The 20,666-nt window shown below is 40.2% G+C and overlaps 1 protein-coding gene across 2 annotated transcripts in view; it reads right to left on the bottom strand.

Annotated features, from left to right (window-relative positions):
- Nucleotides 1–575: 575 nt before the first annotated feature.
- Nucleotides 576–20,666, bottom strand: part of mgat4a (alpha-1,3-mannosyl-glycoprotein 4-beta-N-acetylglucosaminyltransferase A) — a 293,401-nt gene continuing 273,310 nt past the window's right edge. The window contains exons 13-15 of one of the 2 annotated variants that reach the window (XM_059963900.1): nt 11,361–11,436; nt 8,592–8,704; nt 576–1,258 (exon numbers count right to left, since the gene is read on the bottom strand). In XM_059963900.1, the coding sequence (XP_059819883.1) occupies nt 1,199–1,258; nt 8,592–8,704; nt 11,361–11,436 (249 nt within the window). In that variant the 3' untranslated portion in view covers nt 576–1,198. Of the gene's footprint in view, nt 4,259–8,591; nt 8,705–11,360; nt 11,437–20,666 lie in introns of both variants that reach the window. The other variant, XM_059963901.1, reaches the window with a different exon arrangement.

The following is a 20,666-nucleotide window of genomic DNA, read 5'->3' on the forward strand; positions in this document are numbered from 1 at the left end:
CACTATTGTCATTAGGGCATACCTTAGGGGTAAGGAGAAAAACAAGTTTCTCAACGTCACCCAAGTCATGACACAATCAAAACCACTTTAAAACAACAGGTCAGGAAGTCTTAATATAAAATTAAAGATACATCAATAAGTTCTCATTATTAAAAATAAGCAGTTTCTTCATCAACAGAGCAAAATAAATACCTCTATCCTGTTATGAAGATAATATTGTATTACAATTCTTAGGCAAGATTTTCTTTTCTGAGAAACTTCCTTTGAGTAGGATTGTCCTTCAGTACACACAGAGATGTGAAGCTTTATGAGGTGATTAAGTGCTTGTGTTTCTGCATTGTGAATCCACAGTCTAGAAAAATAGCATGGAATGAAATTTACTCTAGAGAAAATGCATTAGGCCAATTGAGTTTTTTCCCCTTCCGAATAAATTAATGTATGATCCAGAGTATCACCTGTCTAGATGGCAACCTGGAAAAGTTTGAGGTTTAAATTATCTGTTTATTCTTTTAGCATTTAATCATTAAGTACTGGATACTACGAACATAGACTTCTCCAAACACTCAGTGCAAAGGTTGACATTGAAATGTAGCAATTTATTACACAATGGCAGGAAGAAGCCAATTATACAGAACATTCTACACCTTATTACATTTTAAAATATAACAAATTCAACTTTATTACAAGTATATCCTTTATGAAGTTATGGCACATATATGAAATTAACATAGACCCATGATGAAAGGCACACTGACGTTAACAAGCAGGTGCATAGTAACATACACAAAGCATAAACATATCCATAAAATAAGTAAAAGTATTTCAAGAGATTGATCTGTGGCACATGAAAAACCGATCCATTTCACTTGATTCACAATAAATCGCTTTCATTATGATAAACATGCTACAGATGAGCCCTCATTGATTTGATTTATTCAGATTTCCTTATTAATAAGCAATCATTATGTTAAATTGACATGATTTACTGTCCAAAAACGGCCGAATCAAATAATTTGCATATTATCAAGCTTCATGTTTATTTTGTTTTCTAATTTTGAATGCACTTATTGAAGAACAGGGCTTCATTTTCAAACAAAAGTACATCTCAGGCACAATCTCAAGGACCCCATTTTCAACTTACATTTGTAAAACCTGTTGGAACATTTTAAACAATGAATACAGATCCATGGTGTAGCTTCTAGCAGCAACCAAAGTGCAAATGGGATGAAGTGTACACATGCTCTATGTGTTGCCCATCCTGAGAACGAAAACGCAAACCATTGTTAAGCCTCAATGTAATTTTACAAAAGGTATTTACTCCACCCTCACATGACCATAAGAAACAACTGTTTCTTGTCATGTTGCAAACACTACATTAGGTGCTTTTGCAATGAATCTCAGTGTTGTACATGATGACATCTATGTAATTTAATAATAAAATTTACTTCAAACTTTTCTTTTAACATAACATGATCTAGCCCAATTGTGAGAGACCAGCAGAGAGCAAACAACTATAGAAACCCTGAATGCAAAATAGATCATTTTTCATACTTCATATTCACTAACAAAAAATAAATCACGTATTTGGAAAAAACTTGCTTCTTGATTTGCATTCATGAAGGTTCATTTTATGGTGACAATTAACATCTAATTTTACCATTTGATACTAGATGCACCACAGAGTTGTACAGCCCAGAAATGGGCCCTTTAGCCCATCATATCCAGGCCTTCAAGCCCATCTAAAACTAATCCCATTAACATGCATTAGGATTGTATCCTTTTTTTGTCCATTCTATTGACGTTCCAGCTAAATGTTGCTCAAATGTAGAAAGTACATCTGATTCTCTGCTAGCAGTTTCAGATAGCATCTGTGTTAAAAAAAACGCTTTAAACTTCTCTCTCACCATAAACCAATGATCTCTTTTTTATATATATGATCACTATGGGTAACTATCTGTCTTAACATTTGATTTTAAGAGTCTAAAACCCATCCTATCTGCTGATGAAAATGGCTTTGTATATACAGAGATTAGAAATGAGTATTGATCATTGCCATATTATTGAAACAAAATGTTATTTTTCATTTCAATAACTACATTACTGTGGTCTACATTTTCCATATTCATATGCCATAGTTACTTATTATCAAAGGCTCTCAATGGAAACAATCTTTAAAAAAACTACAATAAATTATTAACATCTCCTTTTGCTGACTTTCAAGCCAACTGACTGGCCAAATTTCCAATACTTCCTGCTTTTAGCCTAAGTTATGCCAATACTTAGTATGACTGTGAACTTCAATTGATAAATGATGGGTTTAGAGAATGTACCTTTTTAGAGGAAAGGAACAACTTAAATACAACTTTTGTTGCTCAGCTCTGCACAATAGCAACATGTATCCTCAATACTGTCATATGCCTTCTTATTGACTTTCTTTCTGCCCTTCCCTCTCAATATTTATAGAACATTAATTACTTCGAGGCAGAAGATGAGAAGGAAGAACTGAAAGTTCTTCTTAAACTTTTCACTAGTTTTATTTTTAATATTTTATAATAGCAAGATTGTCCAATTCCAATATTTACAATTCCATCACTGAAAATGTAAACCACTAATATCAGCCTCTCATTCTATTTCATTTTGCACTCACTGATGGTAACAACTTTGGCTAGTTTAAGCAGTTTTCATGAAACTTTCCTTTCCTGCAAGAAAAAAGCTATCCTCCATTAATTAAATATCAAAACATCATGAATATAATTAAGTATAAAAAATTACATCAACTTTTTAAATATATATTGAACACGAGTGCACTCTCAAATTAAAAGCCGTGTTTTTCCACACTAGCTGTATCGGTTTAGGGTTTTCCAGCAATAAGTTGCAAAGATTTTATTGGAAAGGATAAAATATTTGTGATGGTTCAGTTAAATATTCTGAATAAAATTGGCACCAACATCACGTTACATTTATCCATCCAATTGTTCCAATAGTTAAATATGCAGAAGTGTATTTTTGAAAAGAAAATCCAGGAAAATCAATCTGTAATGTTATTAACACTTAGGGTTTTCTTTAAGCTATTAAATAGATTAAACTATTAAACTTTAAACAGATGAACTGGAAAATTGAGTTTTTTTTGGCTTGTGGGCAATAGATTTCTGAACTGTAGAAGTACTATTACTTTTTCAAAGATTGCACTTAAAAACATTTTCCAACAAACAAAATGCAAAGTCTCTTTGTCTTGCATTTCTTTTTATTTAATAAATATTAAGATGTCTACAGAAAAATCATTGCTCTCTACCTGCTCAACATTCAATCAGTTCCAGTAACATGACACTAAGTTCTGCATAAACAATGTCACTGAAGGGGTAGTGACGGTCTTTCCCCATTCCCCACCACAAGTTCACCTTGCTCTGGGCGCTAAATTTAACTGTGGTCCCCTTGCAACTGCCTTGTGAACTCATATGATCATGATTGTACAGGAGCCTCTCAAAATGAAATCTGTCCCCTCCATTTTGCAATGTACAACTAAGTCCACCGATAAAGTCACATCATCAGTCTAGATGTCCTGGAACTGACGTTCTGCAACCATTCTCAGGAGAATTGGCAAATTGCAACCTTAATAAATTCAAGGTTGTGTAAAGGCAGTTTTTTTTTCCTTCATAAAAACGAAGTAGCTCTTCTGAAGTTAACTTAATTGTCTAGAAACCAAATACTATATTTCTCTAATCAAGAATCTGGATTCCCTCAAAATATGATAAATCTGTCCAGTGCATATTTACAATAAATTAAAGGTAACCAACCCCTTATATTCTCTCTTCTGCTTGCACATTCTCTGTCCCTGATGCACAATTTACGTTTAAAATTTGTAACATTTAAGTCCTTTATACAAGTATTACATCTTTTCTTAATTTTGTTCAATATTTAGGTAAAATGGGTCACAAAAAATACACCTTTGTAGCTTATGATGAGAAGATCAGTCCATTATCTTCAGATTACCAAAAAAAAACCTTAGTTGGTAACTCTTCAAAATTAGAATCTTCACATAGAAAATTACAGTAGATTTCACAGGAGGTAGTGTGTGGGAACAATGAATATCCACAACGATCAGATGATGAGGTGATATGTCCAGGAACTCTGTGATCAATATCAACACTTTATCAAAGAGAGCTATTAAGATGGATTGGGGCAATTCTTTTCTATAAAACAGATTAATCCTCAAACTTTTTTAAAGTTCTGATTAACTGGCAGCTTTTTTAAGATGGATCTGAAATGAATAAAAAGATTAAAAAAATCATTAGTAAATAACCGCGTAGAATGATCCATCTCAATTACAATGGTTCAATTTCTCAGTTTAATGTCAGAGAATGTATACAGTACACAACTTACTCACCGCAGACATCCACAAAACAGAAGAAAACCCCCAAAAAATGAATGACAGAAAAATGTTAGAACCCCCCCCCAACAAGCAGCAGCAAATGTATCTACCCTCTCCTCTCCCACTTACTCCAGCAAAAGCATAACCCTGCTCCCAACACCCACCAGGCTAGCAAAGCTCCCAGAGTCCATCAAAAACTATAGTCCATCCCAACACTTGGACATCGCAGACACGCTGTCTCTCTCTCACTAGCGAGGGAGGGGGGGATAACAATGAGGGGGCGTCTGGCAGCTCGCTGTTTCAATGTCACAATTTGCCATGCTGCTTGTCTAACTCCCCCGACCTGAGGAGGGAGGGGGAGAGGGAGATATATAGAGAAATAGAGAGGGGGGGAGAGGGGGAGAGAGAGAGGGCGGGGGGAGAGAGCGCGAGCTCAAGTGCAGGGGCTTTCCAACATCAGTGCACAATTTCAATAAACTCAATTCTGGCACAATTTATTTTTAACTGTTAATGATGTTTAGGAATGCACTATCAACAGTGCTTCACTGGTTCTTGCTCTTAGTCATAGAGGCCTACAGCAGCGAAACAGGTCCATTGGCTCATCTAGTCCATGCTGAATACTGCTTAATCCGGTGATCAGCACCCACAGCCCTCCATACCCCAGTAATCGATGGACTTATCCAAACTTCTCTTAAATGTTGAAATCAAACCTACATCAACCACTCTGCTGATAGCTCACCACCCGGAGTGAAGTTCCGTATCTTGTTCCCCTTTAACATTTCACCTTTCATGGGGTTTTCACAGATATTTTCAATCTGTCCCTGGCCCAGGCAGTTGTTCCCACAAGTTTCAAAATTGCCACCATTGTGCCGGTGCCGAAGCATTCCACTGCCACGGACCTGAATGACTTCTGCCCAGTTGCACTCACCCCCACCATTGCAAAGTGCTTTGAGAGACTGGTTCTATCACATCTGAAACCCTGTCTGCCCACTACCCTGGACCCCCATCAATCTGCCCATGGCACCAACAGGTCAACAGAGGACGCCATCTCCACGCCACTTCACTCTGCCCTGACCCATCTGGACAGCCCCAACTCTTACATCAGAATACTGTTCATTGACTTTAGTTCGGCATTCAATACTGTGACCCCCTCCAAGCTGATTGCCAAACTTCGCCAGCTTGGTATCAGCTCATCCCTCTGCAATTGGACCTTGGACTTTCTGACTAACAGACCACAGTCTGTTAAGTTAGACAACCTCTCCTCCTCCACTCTCACCCTGAACACCAGTGTGCCTCAAAGCTGTGTGCTGAGCCCTCTTCTGAACTCCCTTTTCACCTATGACTGCGTTCCTGTACATGGTTCTAATTCCATAATCAAGTTCGCAGATGACACCACGGTGGTTGGCCTGATCAGAGGGGATGACGAGACAGCATACAGGGACGAGGTCCAGCACCTGGCTGTGTGGTGTGCCGACAACAACCTGGCCCTTAACACCCAGAAGACCAAGGAGATCATTGTGGACTTCAGGCATGCTAGGAGCCACACTCATGTCCCCAGTTACATTAATGGAGCTGTAGTGGAGCGCGTATCAAGCTTCAAATTCCTTGGTGTCCACATCTCACGTGGTCCCTGAACTCCTCCATCCTGATCAAAAAGGTGCAACAGTGCCTTTATTTCCTGCAAAGCATCAAGAAAGCTCACCTCTGTCCCAGGATACTGACGGACCTTTACCGCTGTACCATTGACAGCCTACTCACCAACTGCATCTCAGTGTGGTATGGCAATTGTCCCGTATCGGACTGCAAAGCACTCCAGCGGGTGGTGAAAACTGCCCAACGGATTATCAGCACCCAATTGCCCACCATTGACAGCGCCTACCATAAACGCTGCCTGGGCAGGGCGAAAATCATTATCAAGGATGCATCTCACCCTAACCATGGACTTTTTACTCTCCTCCTATCCAGTAGGCGCTAAAGGAGCCTTCGCTCCCCCACCAGCAGGCACAGAGAGAGCTTCTTCCCTGAGGCTGTGACCCTGCTGAACCTCACACCACAGCGTTAAGCAGTATTGCACCCACATTGTATTGTCTCAGTACTTTTATATTTGTGTGCTGCAGCACTTACTTTTTATTCACAGGTATTTTGTAAATAACACAATTCTGTTGCACTTCTGGTTAGATGCTAATTGCATTTCATTAGCTTTGTATCTGTATTCGGCACAATTACAATAAAGTTAAATCTAATCTAATTAATCCATGACCACTAGTTCTAGTCTCATCCAACCTCAGTGGAAAAGCCCTGCTTGCATTTGCCCTATCATTGCACTCAAATTTTGTACATCTCTATCAAATCTCCCCTCGTTCTCCCATGTTCCAGGGAATAAGGTCCTAACCTTTCCTTGTAACTCAGTTTGCCAAGTTGTGGCAACATCCTTGTAACTTTTTTCTGTACTCTCTCAATTTTATTGATATTTTTCTATAGGTAGGTGACCAGAACGGCACCCAGTACTCAACATTAGACCTCACCAACATCTTAACAACTTCAACATAACATACCAAGTCCTATAGTCAGTACTTTGATCACTGAAGGCTAATGTGCAAAAAGTTCTCCTTACATAAGCACTTCACTGATGCCCAAGCTTGGAGTTCTCATCTCAAGCCCACAATGACGCACTTTCCTTAGCAACTCTGGTAACCTCTCTCAAACATGCAGCCTCTACCACCAAGGTGGTCAAGAAATTTAGGTACACGGGCACACAACACATTTCCCTCCAAATCAAACACCATCCTGACTAGGCAGTTCTTTCACCATCACCCTGCAATGCGCTACTCAACTGCACCATGGAAGTACCTGACTGTAGCCACTCAGAGAGGCAGCTGACGAGCACCACCTCAGGCTATGAATGCTGGCCTTGCAAGCAATGTTCAGATCTGAGGAAATAAATAATAAAAATGCCCAATATCCATTGAATCAGTGATCTTCATGGATATGCAACTTCTTGATACTTCCAAAGCCTTTTACTAATCCAGTATTAATCATTGTGTAGTCTACAGTCCAGCCCATGTTCTGGAATCCCCTCTCTAAATCTGTTGTGTCACTCTCCCGCCTTTCTGCCAAATGTCAACTCTTAAAATCCAGCATCTTTGAACACTTCAGTCACCTACCTTGACTTCAAATTTTGAATCAAATTTTATTTGATTCCATTCCTAAGAAATATCTTGAAGGTTTCTACTTCAATAAAGATAGGTTATTGGAATTACAATGTTAATAAAACAAATTCTAAACAGATTGCTCTAAATATTAGAATGTATACAACTTGAATAATATTTCTCCAGTTTGGTTGGCAGCAGCGAGAGTCTTGTTTACACAGATTGTAAAGTTGAAAGATCAGCTTTGTTTATCATGTGTACACCGAACGTTGAAACGCACAGTAAAATGTCTGGTTTCTGTCAATGACCACAGTCCAAGGATGTGGCGGGGGCATTTCGTACGCTTTGCCATGTTCTGGTGCCAACATGGCGTGCTCACAAGTTATTAACCCTAACCTGTACACCTTTGGAATATGGGAGGAAACTGGAGTACTCAGAAGACCATGTAGTTACGAGAAGAACGTACAAACTCCTTACAGACAGTGACAGAATTGCTGGTGCTGTAATAGCGTTACACTAACCATTGAGGGCCCAACATATGTATCCCCCATATAAGACAGACAAGAAAATGTATGTAGGCGCTATTAACATCTTTCCCAAAGGGTATCTGGTTCCACGTGCAATTCTTAAGTTAAAATTAATGGTGGCAAGCTGATAGCTTCTTGGCTATTGGCAATTGTTATAGAAATTCATGATTCTGATGAGAAAATACTGAATTTTATCTATATGTTCTAAGAGCATCAGAACATCAATAAAATGCACAGTTGGATACAATTTTATAATTAAACTGGAAAAGAATCTACTCCCCCAGGTGAACCTTATTTCATTATAACAGTACAAGGATAGGTCCTCTTGGCGTCTTGGTCATTATTTTTGAACAATCATGTATAACAAAGCCAAGAAGATCTGATCTTGAACATAATGGTGTTTGTAGATTCTTCCTATACAAAAATTAATTGCTATGTATCAAATAGCAATTTATTTTACTAGCAAGTTGTCTGTAGAACTGCCTACCAGACACACAGAAATTATTCACAACATACACACAATATACTCACTTGACAACTTCTTACCTCATCTAGTAGAACCCACACTTCGGAATCTTGTAAAACTGATAGCCTAATGGCTGAGATAGGATTTAAACGCTTGTGAATGGCACCTTCAGCTATTCCATTTTCAAATCTACCTGCACACAAGAAAAGCACACAAGTACTTTACAAGTATCCAAGGACTCCACATCGCAGTATTGTTTATATTTTTATTTGCACAATTTTCTTTATTTGTTCATTGGTTGTTGTTAGTCTTTGTTTATGTATATTCAGCTTTATGTAGAAGCATATCTAATAAATTATATTGTACTTCTTTATTTTCCTGTAATTGCCTGCAAGAAAGTTAATCTCAAGGTAATATATGGTAGTGTATGCTCGTTCATTATGTGTCATGTCCTATGACATAGGTGACCATGGTCTTTCCATGACCGTGATTGTTCTTGGCAAAGATTGTACAGAAGTGATTTGACGTTGCCTTTTTCTGGTCAGTGTCTTTACTGAATAGGTGATCCCAGCCATTATCAATACTCTTCAATATTGACAATATATGTCAGTGATAATAAATCAAATTCTGATTCTAACTTATGTCCAATTGAACACTGATAACAGTAACACAAGAAGCCAGCAGGAAGAAGTTGGCAAAGGGGCTCAGTTTGGCATTAGTGAAGTCAGCTGTGGTGTTGGTGCTGGATGTGGAGTAATGCATCCTCTGCTCTGGGATCTTAACGCTGCTCAGGTCCAGCTACTGAAATCACTTTTCTTACCCACATAATGCCAGAACTCTTACTTCATGTTCCAGTCAATAATAGATCTTGAAAGAGGCATTCGTTTCTACACCACTGATCAGAGTGACATTTTTAGGCCTCTGGAGTTAAATCATATAAAAACAGGCCACTGACTTGTGCTCTGTCAGAGATTTGCTGAGGGCCACTGAATGTCTATCACTTGTTCCTGACAGTTCTTACAGGTAAAACATCCTTGGAAATGAACTAAACTCTTGCTTCGTGGGCCTGCTGCAGCCGATGACAGAGTTTCAGGCAGGTACAGCTTATATAATTAGGGTGCCCAAGACCTTTGCACAGTCCTGTGTTTGCCAATGTGGACTGGGTAGTGAGTTTGTAAATCTGCCAGAAGCAAAGAATGTTGGGAATGGTGGGGGTGGAGCGCTTCAGGAGGGGTGTGGGACAGGTGGCAGAGAAGGAGTGCCAGGGGCAGGGTAAGGCACAGATGCAGACACACCCAGCCCTGAGAAACCAGACAAGATCATTTGATTCAAAACAATTGGTTTATTGATAGTTACAGAATGTCTCTTTGGCACTTCCCACTTCCCCCCTTTTTCCCCTAACCACATTCACCCTCTCCCTGCCTCCTTCTCACTCTCGGTCCACAATAGAGACCCATATTAGAATCAGGTTTATCATCACTCGCATATGATTTGAAATTTGTTTTCTCTATGACAGCAGTACAGTGGAATACATAAAGTTACTAGAGTACTGTGCAAAAGTCTTAGGCACCCTAGCTATGTACATGTGCTTAAGATGTTTACACTGTATCGTAGTTCTGAGACTCTCCAGTAAATAAGCATCCCCTGTATTGCTTAGATTATACAGGAGGGCCAATGAGAAATCAGTAACTCTGCTGTTGATTCATTTGATTGGACACATTAAAGTGGTGCCAGCAGCAAGTTTACCATTCAATAAATGAGAATAATTGAACTCTGGTCCTGCCTAATTAAAATAATTTTTGATTGCTGTATAGTAAAGCGCATTTTTAACACATGATAAAATATCCCCAAAGGAATTTCTGTGCACATTTCTTTTGGACTTTGGATAAAAGAGACCTGGAGTCACCTCAGACTCCATGTGCGTCCCATGGGAAGGAGGGTGGTCGTGTGCCATTCTATATTGGGAGATCAGCAGCATTAAACTACTGGGTGTTAACATGTCAGATCACTTGTCCTGGCACACAGAGGCTATCACAAGGAAAGCATGCCAGCATCTTTATTTTCTTAGGATGGCAAGGACGTTTGGCATGCCACTGAATACTAACAACCTTCTACAGATGTATTGTTGCAAGTATCCTGACTGGTTGCAACATGATGTGGTGTGGAAATTTGAATGCACAGGAACATGAGGTGATTTAGAGAGTAGTGGACCCTGTCTAATCCATCATGGGCATATCCCTCGCCGGTCAATGGTCCTGCCTCAAGATCCACACCTCACACCATGCCATTTTTTTTTTGCAGCTATCATGAGGCAGGAGGTACAGAGCCTGGAGTCCCACACAATCAGGAAAGGACAGCTACTTCCCTTCAACCATTTGGTTTTTGAACCAACTGGCAAGTCCCACATCACTATAGTTTAGCAACACTATGAACACTTGGCACAAAACGGACTTCTTTCTAATTGTGTTTACTTGTGAAAAAGTATAATTTATGTTTAATTTGTTTTTCTTGTTCATGCTGCTGATCTGATGCTACGTGTCTGTGAGTAAGTTTTTCATTGCACCTGTGCACACATGCGTTTGTGCATAAGCTCAGCTTTGATCAGATTAGATTTCACTCAAGGATGTTCAGCCAAGTCATCTGGACTGAAGCTTCTTGTTAAGGTTCTTGTTCACTGAAAGCCAACACAATGATGTTTTTTCAGAAATGCCTTCAACACAGAACTCAGCAAAAAGATGGGAATTAAAGTGCAAATTAGCAGCAGACAGGGTTTAAAAGAAGAACAGGTCATTTATATGATACTTGAAACACGTATAGTGATGAAGGTCGTTAAGAGATTTAAATTATACCTATTCTATAAAACCCATCTTCTGTGCGCTTATATTTTTGATCTTTGGTCTCCTGAAGTAATTCAGATCCTAAATCCTAAAAGAAAGTGGAAAACAGATAAAACAATTCTTTAGGAAGTTATTAACAATAAAGATGAATGAAATGAATAACTTTTGCAATCACAAAATCAAAAAGAAATATCATAAAATTTAAGCACCGTTTCTTTTAAAATTGAAAAAGCTTTGACAATTGAGAGATGAAGTCATCTTGAGAAAATGGTCCTGCAACCTTGCAGTACAAGGTTAGAAACTGCTGTTGCCTTTCCATCCACTTCCAATTGTGCCTTCACCCAAGTCTGGGATTTCTTCACAAAATCTCTCTCATCCTTAAATCTTTACTTTGTGACCAAGTTTTCAGTCACCCCAATATTCCCCTCTTTGACATTATGATGAAACGCCTTTGCAAATGAAAAGTTAGCAGCATGCAGTTTGCCCTGTTTTCTTTGGCCACATGTAACTTCACTTTGATAAAACTAGTGGAACAGGTTTAGGAAGTTTATGTTGATTTCAACTAATTAAGCTCAGCGTTTCTGCATTTGTGTTGTATTTAAAGACATTATGGTGGAATTTGACCCCATCCACAAATACGGACCACGCACCCAGACACTTAAAAAATAACTTCCCAGTGTTAAGGCAATACTGGTAACATAGTTTTAGGAAGAATTCTTACATACAATAAGACAAAGTACAGCCATGCTCGAGAGATGTGGTAACAAGCTCTACTTCATCTTCATCAGCCTAGATTCTGGCTGTGATTATTTAGTCTTCAGCACAGCCACCATTTTGTCCTCATTTCAACTTGCCATTGAGAAAATGGTGGCGAAGCGTGCTCCGACAAGATGCCAGGATTTAAGATTAATGATGAAGGAAAGTTTAGTTTAGTTGGCCACTGGATTACTGATTCATTTGGTTCAGCTCAATGTTGTGGGCTTATTAGCCTGTTCCTGAGCTGTACTGTTCTATATTGGAACAATAATGCATATGCACCTCTTAATTAACAAATGTTTGATGTATGAATTTTTGCAATGAAGCAATTGACACTTTAAGATACATGTTCTCAGTTTATGAAGTATTTTTCACTATGATGAACAATCCTTACATTAAGGAAGCAGAAAGAGAGATTATGTCAACAATTGGAATAATTGCAACACAGTAACAAAGATTGCTATCTGTTGGAAATGCCCCATTGAAATAAATTGCTGTTCCCACTGATCATTGACATCAATTGTAAAGCAAATCAAGGCCTTTTTACAATATTGACTTGGCACAACTGGTCATTGAATATACCTCTCTTAGTTGTAACAGAATTTTATATCTGAAAGTGCGTTCAGTGTCATGCCATTATAAAGGGAACAGAGTGAGGAATTAACATATGGTTAGAAGTCTGAAGATGATGCAGGAAAACATGAGATCATTACTCCAAGGCTTGAAAGGATACAAGTTGGGAGATGGACCTTCTGAAGATGATGTTACATACAAAAGCGGCCATGGTTGTTGATCCTTTCCGCATCTTGCAGTGCATTGGGCGGCAAATTTGCCATTTCTTTAGCATTTTTGTTTCTTTTAAATGAGGTCGAGTTGCTAGCTCAACACTCAACCCAGCATGGATGGAAAGCGTGCAAGGAGCCGGCCGGATTTGAACCCAGGATCGCTCGCCTCGCAGTCTGGCGCAGGTGCTACTATTCCACCGGCCAGTTGAAAATGATGTTATATTCAAAACCAGCCATGTTAAGCTTAGACATTTAAACAAAAATATGTGCAACTCATAATAGTTAGCTTGCAAGGAAGGTAGCATCATTAGATAGTGTGAAGGCAGAAAACTCTCTAAGTGAATTGAAATAAATCAGAGGAAACGAGAAAATCTGCAGATGCTGGAAATCCGAGCAATACACACAAAATGCTGGAGGAACTCAGCAGGCCAGGCAACATCTACGGAAAAAAGTAGAGTCAATGTTTCAGGCCGTAATTTCGACTGTGCTTTTTCCATAGATGCTGCCTGACCTGCCGAGTTCCTCTAGCATTTTGTGTGTGTAAATCACAGGAAGATTGCTACTCTCTTAACAACTGTTTACCTGTAAGTTATTTGCATATGGATGTCCTTATACACATTCGTTTAGAAGAATGAGAAAAATTCATGGCTGCGAAAGATTATCTTGTTGTTTACCATGTTGAGGCAATACTGAGGGTGACCAAATCTAAGTCTCTCCTAGTCTACCAGTCGATGAAACCGAGAGCTCTGAAGGGATATTTGAAGCCCAGTCTTCCAGTGATGCAGCAATCTAACAAAATGAGTGGATCACAGCTCTGTGCCTCCAAGACTACATCATATAATTTCTCTCACCATTCATTGGATAAAGAATATCAACAGAGCCTTGCTCTTTCTCAGCAACGTTCGCCTGGCGGAGAATCTCACCTGGTCCCTCAACACCAGCCCCATAGCAAAGAAAGCCCAGCAGCGTCTCTACTTTCTGCGAAGGCTGAGGAAAATCCATCTCCCACCCCCCCCCCACCCTCATCACATTCTACAGAGGTTGTATTGAGAGCATCTTGAACAGTTGCATCACTGCCTAGTTTGGAAATTGCACCATCTTGGGTTGCAAGACCCTGCAGTGGACAGTGAGGTCAGCTGAGAAGATCATCAAGGTCTCTCTTCCCGCCATCACGGACATTTACACTACACGCTGCATATACAAAGCAAACAGCATTATTATGCACCCCTCATACAAACTCTTCTCCCGCCTGCCATCTGGGAAAAGGCACCAAAGCATTCGGGCTCTCATGTAACAGTTTCTTCCCCCAAGCCATCAGACTCCTCAATACCCAGAGTCTGGACTGACACCAACTTACTGTGCCTATTGTCTTGTTTATTATTTATTGTAATGCCTGCTCTGTTTTGTGCACTTTATGAAGTCCTGGGTAGGTCTGTAGTCTAGTGTAGCTTTTTTTCTGTGTTATTTTTACGTAGTTCAGTGTAGTTTTTATACTGTTTCATGTAGCACCATGGTTCTGAAAAATATTGTCTTGTTTTTACTGTGTACAGTACTGTGCCACCAGTTATAGTTGAAATGACAATAAAAAGTGACTTGACTTGAGATAATTTGGACAACATGTCTAACAACACTGAGATAGAATGCTACTCTTGCCAAAACAACTCATGGCCCTGGATGTTTTCCCTACATTTGATTGCAGCATTTACCACCACCGTTGGCAGGGTGTTCCAAGCACCCACCACCCTCTGTGTACAGAACTTCTCTCTGACATCCCTCTATACTTTCTTCCAGTCACCTTAAAATTATGCCCCTCATATTAGTTACATTTAGACTGTTCTCCAAATTGGAAAATGTCAGCATTTCGTGCTCAGTGAACAAACACTAATATTACTATTTATGGTTATTTACACCCTGCAATACATACATTGGCAGTAACATTTTCCTGTTGTTATAATCTTGAATAGTTAAAAGAAAATGATTGTGAAATGCTTTTGGTAGTCTGGAAAGCAACAAACAGCCCCATAAAAATACTATTTCTCTTTTATACTGCCTCATCAACAGTTCACTGCCTTCCTCTGACTCTCTCTGTTCTCTGATTCCATTAATGAATCAAGGTTGTGATTGTTGCAGAAATACCATCAGCCTGAAAAGGATATTTCTTTTTTATTTCCTAACAAGACTCTTACAAAATGCTTTCTGAAAAATCAATATAAACTACAATCAACTGCATTTTCTACATCTAGCCTATTAGTTGCTTCTTCAAAAAAAAGCACTCGTGTTTTACAAGCGCATGTAAGCTGTGTTTTCTTGTTTGACCAGTGTTTTTGTAACTCCATCAATGCATTTCAAGCATGGCATTAGATTTACTGACATAGCTAGCCGTTCTATTTTCATAAAACGTCCAGTCACATGATGTTCATCGAGGCCTATATTATTGCCTATTCAGAAGCCAGTTAAGGAAAAAGCATGTTGGTAAAGATACACTCAGTGGCCACTTTTATGAGGCTCAAGAGTGGAACCTGGTGTGGTCTTCTGCTGCTGTAGCCCATCCACTTTAAGGTTTGATGTGTTGTGCATTCAGAGATACTCCTCTGCATACTATAATAGTATTGTGTGGTAATTTCCGTAACTATCGCCTCCCTGGAGGTTTGAAACAGTCTGGCCATTTTTCTTTGACCTCTTTCACTAACAAAGCGTCTTTGCCCACAGAACTGCCACTCACTGGACATTTTCTGTTTCTTTCATCATCCTTTATAATCTCTATAGACCGTGAGAAAGTTCCGGGAGATCAGAAGCTTCCGATATACTCAAACCACCCCATAAGACCAAAAGACCATTAAGACGTCAGAGCAGAATTCGGCCATTCAACTCATCGAGTCTGCTCCGCCATTCCATCATGGCTGATCCCGGATCCCACTCAACCCCGTACACCAGACTTTTCGCCATACCCTCTGATGCCTTGACTGATCAGGAAACAATCAACTCCTGCCTAAAACAGACCCATGGACTTGGCCTCCACTGCAGTCTGTGGTAGAGCATTCCACAGATTTACTGCTCTCTGACTAAAAAAATTCCTCCTTACCTCTGTTCAAAAGGGTCACCCCTTAATTTGAGGCTGTGCCCTCTATTTCTGGATACCCCCACCACAAGAAACATCCTCTCCTCATCCACCCTATCTAATCCTTTCAACATTTGGTAGATTTCAATGAAATCCCTCCACATTCTTCTAAATACCAGTGAGTACAGGCCCGAAGCTGCCAAATGCTCCTCATATGTTAACCCCTTCACTCCTGGAATCATCCTTGTGAACCTCACCTGGCACCAACAGTCAAAGTCACTGAAGATCAGATTTCTTCCCCTTTCTGATGTTTGGTCTGAACAACAATTGAACTTCTTGTCTACGTCTACATATGTTTTATGCATTGAGTTGCTGCCACATGATTGGCTAATTAGATATTTGCATTAATGAGCAAATATACAAGTGTAATAAAGGGGCCACTGAGAGTACATAGCAAGTTATAAATCAGACCAGGTTAAAAAAGGCAAATTTATTTTCCTGAGGAAAAATTACCTCAGTTGCCATTATTGACATTTTATTTTAATTCTAGATTTATTCTCTTACTCAATTTTAAATTCTCCAAGGTAGGATCAATATCTCAGCCTCTGGATACTTGTCATGTAACTGCCAGTGCCACCTATCCATCCTTCTTGGCTGCTTTCCAGTCAAAAAGTGGGCTTTGAGTATGGTAGGACTGTGCACAACGCCAGTCCAACTTCTTTCAGTAACCAACCATACAAACTCTGAATTGGAGATGATTGATCCACGTTGAACTCTGCTAAGTTCCTCAGATCCAAATCCTTTCCTTCTTTGATCTCCTACAATTGTTCATGATCTCCCTCCAAAGCATCAATGCCTTCACTTCCATCAGTAATTATTAAAAAAGATAGATTATTTAACTCAGGTCTCTGCTACATTTTTTCTTGAACAGGAGAAAATCTGCAGACACTAGAAATCCAAGCAACACACACAATGCTGGAGGAACTCAGCAAGCCAGGCAGCATCTATGGAAAAGAGTACAGTCGACGTTTCGGTCTGTGACCTTTTGGCAGGACTGGAGAAAAGAAGATGAGGACTAGAGTTAAAAGGCGGGTTGAGGGGAGAGAGAAACACAAGCTGATAGGTGAAACTGGGAGGGAGGGAGGGAGGGAGGGAGGGAGGGAGGGATGAAGATAAGAGCTGGGAAATTGATTGGTGAAAGAGATACAGGGCTGGGGTTGGACAGTAAAGGACAGAAGGCCATGGAAGAAAGAAGAGGAGGGAACACCAGAAGGAAGTAATGGCAGGGCAAGGAAATAAGGTAAGAGCAGGAAAAGGGGATAGGGATTTGTGAAGGAGAGGGCGGGTGTGGTGGGGGGCCACTACCAGAAGTTTGAGAAATCGATGTTTGAGTAAATCCTCCTAGGTTGGCCTTTCCGGGTACAAATTTATTTTTGTCCAGGAGGGCCAAGATATTGCTCAGGCACTTGGCTTTTACCAACACGTGTATATCTATAGGGTGCATCTGGTGAATTTCAACCATTTCCTCAAGCTTACGCCAGAATTCTGAATTCCCACAGGCGACTTTAAGTGAGGGGAAATCAAACAAAATGCTCTGTTTCACCCCGGGGGTGAAGGGCTTATGAATGGTCATAATCAAGGTCAAGGGCTGGCTTGGATCATCAGGGTTCTCAACCTGGCATTGCCTGATCTCAATAGGTGCCATTCTGGCAGATCTATCTGGGTAAAACCTCTCCCTGAGACATCTCCTCACCAATTCCCACACTCCATAAAATATAAAAGATGGGTACATACTTAAAACCACGAAGTATATATTCCACAGTCTGCCTCTTCTGAGCACCTGAGGTCATGATGCCTGCTGTATTCCTTTGCAGGTGACTTTGTACTCTGACAGGGAGCCCAGGACAGACTTGTTGGAAGAAGAGTGACTCAGCTTCTGAACTTGAGGTTTTATCCCCCAAATCGGGAGGATGATGGTATATTATCCAGTTGTCTGGATGAATGCAGCTTCAACTTCTTTCAGGAAGCTCTACACCATCCTGGGCAAAGAGAGATTTTTATTTTGTCTGACTTGGAGGACAATTTTCTCAGGCATGGAATTGACAGAGAAGCTGTCCTGGTCCCCTACTCTTAAACTTATGCATGCTCCCCGAGGAGACATCATTAGAGAACATAAAGTTGATTTTTACAGTTATGCAGATGACACACAATTGTACATAATGGTTGAGCCTTATGATGATAACACCCTATCTCCTCTCACTTCTGTTATGGCTACAAGTGGGTGAGCAATAATTTCCTAAAACTAAATGAATATAAAATTGAAATACTCTTGCTTGGTCCCACTGCCAAAAGAGGTAAATACCTTGATAAACTTGTGAACTTGGCTCTCCTTGTAAAATCAGAAGTAACAAGTCTGGGTACTACCCTTGATTCAGATTTGAATTTAAAATCCCACATAAAGACAGTGAACGGAGCAGTATTTCTACCCTCAAGAAATATTGCAAAGGTACGTCCTTTTCAGACTTGTAATGATGCTGAAAAACTAATTCACACCTTTATATTGTATAGACTACATTACTGCAAAGAAGTTTTTTTCTGGCCTTCCAAAGCAAACTACTAGCAAACCTTAAATCATTCAGAAAGCCACCACTAGACTTTTAACTAAACACCAGGACGAGGAAGCATATCACTTCCTCCTAACTACGCAGCATTGGCTTCCTGTATCTTTTAGAATTGATTTTAAAGTTCTCTTCCTTGTTTTAAAGGCTCTCAATGGTCTGGATCAATCCTGCTCAAGTTCCCACAAAAGATAATTGGCAGGTAGCTTTTTTTTTTGAACTGTGCTCCTAAGCTGGGGATCTCAGTATCTATGACAATAAGAGACGAGGCTCAGTTAACACTTCTAAACACCAGCTCAAAGCCTACTTATGTTACCCTGCTCTGAACTAACATCTTTTTGTCTTTTATTTTCATGTTTGCACTTTGTCCTGCTGTAAAGCACTTTGAACTACACTCAACTGATATCTTACCCACCACCCTAAATGCTCATTCCCTATTCCAATGGTACACAGTGGCTCCAGTGTGGTGAACTACATATACCGGTCTGGACACGCCCCCTGCTGACTGCTCCTGTGGCTCCTCCCACAGACCCGGTATAAAGGCAATCAAGGCCTGAACCCAGCCTCTCAGTCTCCAAGATGTAGTATGGTGGTCACTCACTGCTTGTTCCTTCTTCCAGTCAATAAAAGCCGATATCTCGCCTTTACGTCTCAGAGTGAGTTATTGATGGTGCATCATCCAGTGATCATCACCTTGTTGTGGTAGGGAGGCTTGTGAGTTCCTGAGATCCCAAGAGCAATGCTCCCTAGACTTTAGCCATCTGGTGCTTGGTTCCTGGTAGGGTCATCCATGGCGGTAAGGTCAAGAGGAAGATTCCAGACAAAGAGTGATCCAAACAAGACCACAGTGGTGAAGCTGGTGGAAGATGATGACACATCACAACAGCAGTGAAGGGTCCCCAGTCCTCTTGTATTCGATACCGTTGAACTCCGAACCCGATCTGTTAAGGTGACTGCCTGCGCATCAGGGTCCCCACATTAAACAAAGTTGCGCACAGGCATTTTCCATTGAGGGAATCCACCCCAAAATTGCAGAGACAACCCCTTTGGAGAACATCACACTCGACTCGAGTGATCGCATTACTGCTACACAGTAAATGTCATCTGACAGGCCATCCTGTAGAAGTAGAAGTAGAGTGGCTTCAGGCAGTTCAGAAACATCACCAGCCACAGGTTTCCATTCAAGTCACAGATGATCCTAGTTTGGAAATATATTGATAGTCGCACGTAATTACTGAGTAGGAAGTTCTGGAACTCCCATCCTCACAGCCCTGTGGATGTGACAGCACAGCAGCATCGAACAGGTGGGACAGAAAAACAAACAGGAAATCCAAAATTATTCTATAGGTTTGAGAAAAGGAAAAGGGTTGTAAGAGATGGGGATCTGATCAGAGACCAATACTCACGGTTATAGGAGGCACATTAATACCTGAAATTCATCTTCACCATGGAAGATGATGCTACCAGATTCTGTACAAAGGAAGATACAATTGAGACTTTGAATGATTGATAAAGAGCAGGGATGAGGGAAAAGTAGCTGTACAATGTGGATAAATCAACAGGCTCAGCTGGGATAAATTCTTGGTTGCTAAGGGGCTTAAAGAATACAATTCTAGAAGCCCATAGTCTTCTCAGCATCTAAAGACTCAGGGGTGAACACTGACTGCAGGCCAGTTGCTTTAACCTCTGTGCTAGTGAAAATTCTAGGGACAGAATTAACACTCACTGAGACAATTGCTGATTACATAAAGAAAGCTAGAACTGATTTGTTACAGATAATCTGCGTCTAATATTTAGTCCATTTAAAATCTTCACAGGGGCAGAATTAAACCATTCAGCCCATCGAGTCTGCTCCGCCATTCAATCATACCTTACTTATTTTCCCTCTCAAACCCATTCTCCTGCCTACCCACCCCCATAATCTTTGATGCCCTTACTAATCCAAAACTTATCATTTTTGCTTTACATATACCCAATGGATTGACTTCCACTGATCTCTGTGACAATGAATTCTACTGATTCACCACCCTCTGGCTAAATGAAAATTTTCTCATCTCTCCTCTAAAGGGACACCCTTCTGTTCTGAGGCTTTCCTCTAAAA

This window comes from Hypanus sabinus, chromosome 3, assembly GCF_030144855.1.
Source record: "Hypanus sabinus isolate sHypSab1 chromosome 3, sHypSab1.hap1, whole genome shotgun sequence".
NCBI classification, from domain to species: Eukaryota; Metazoa; Chordata; class Chondrichthyes; order Myliobatiformes; family Dasyatidae; genus Hypanus; species Hypanus sabinus.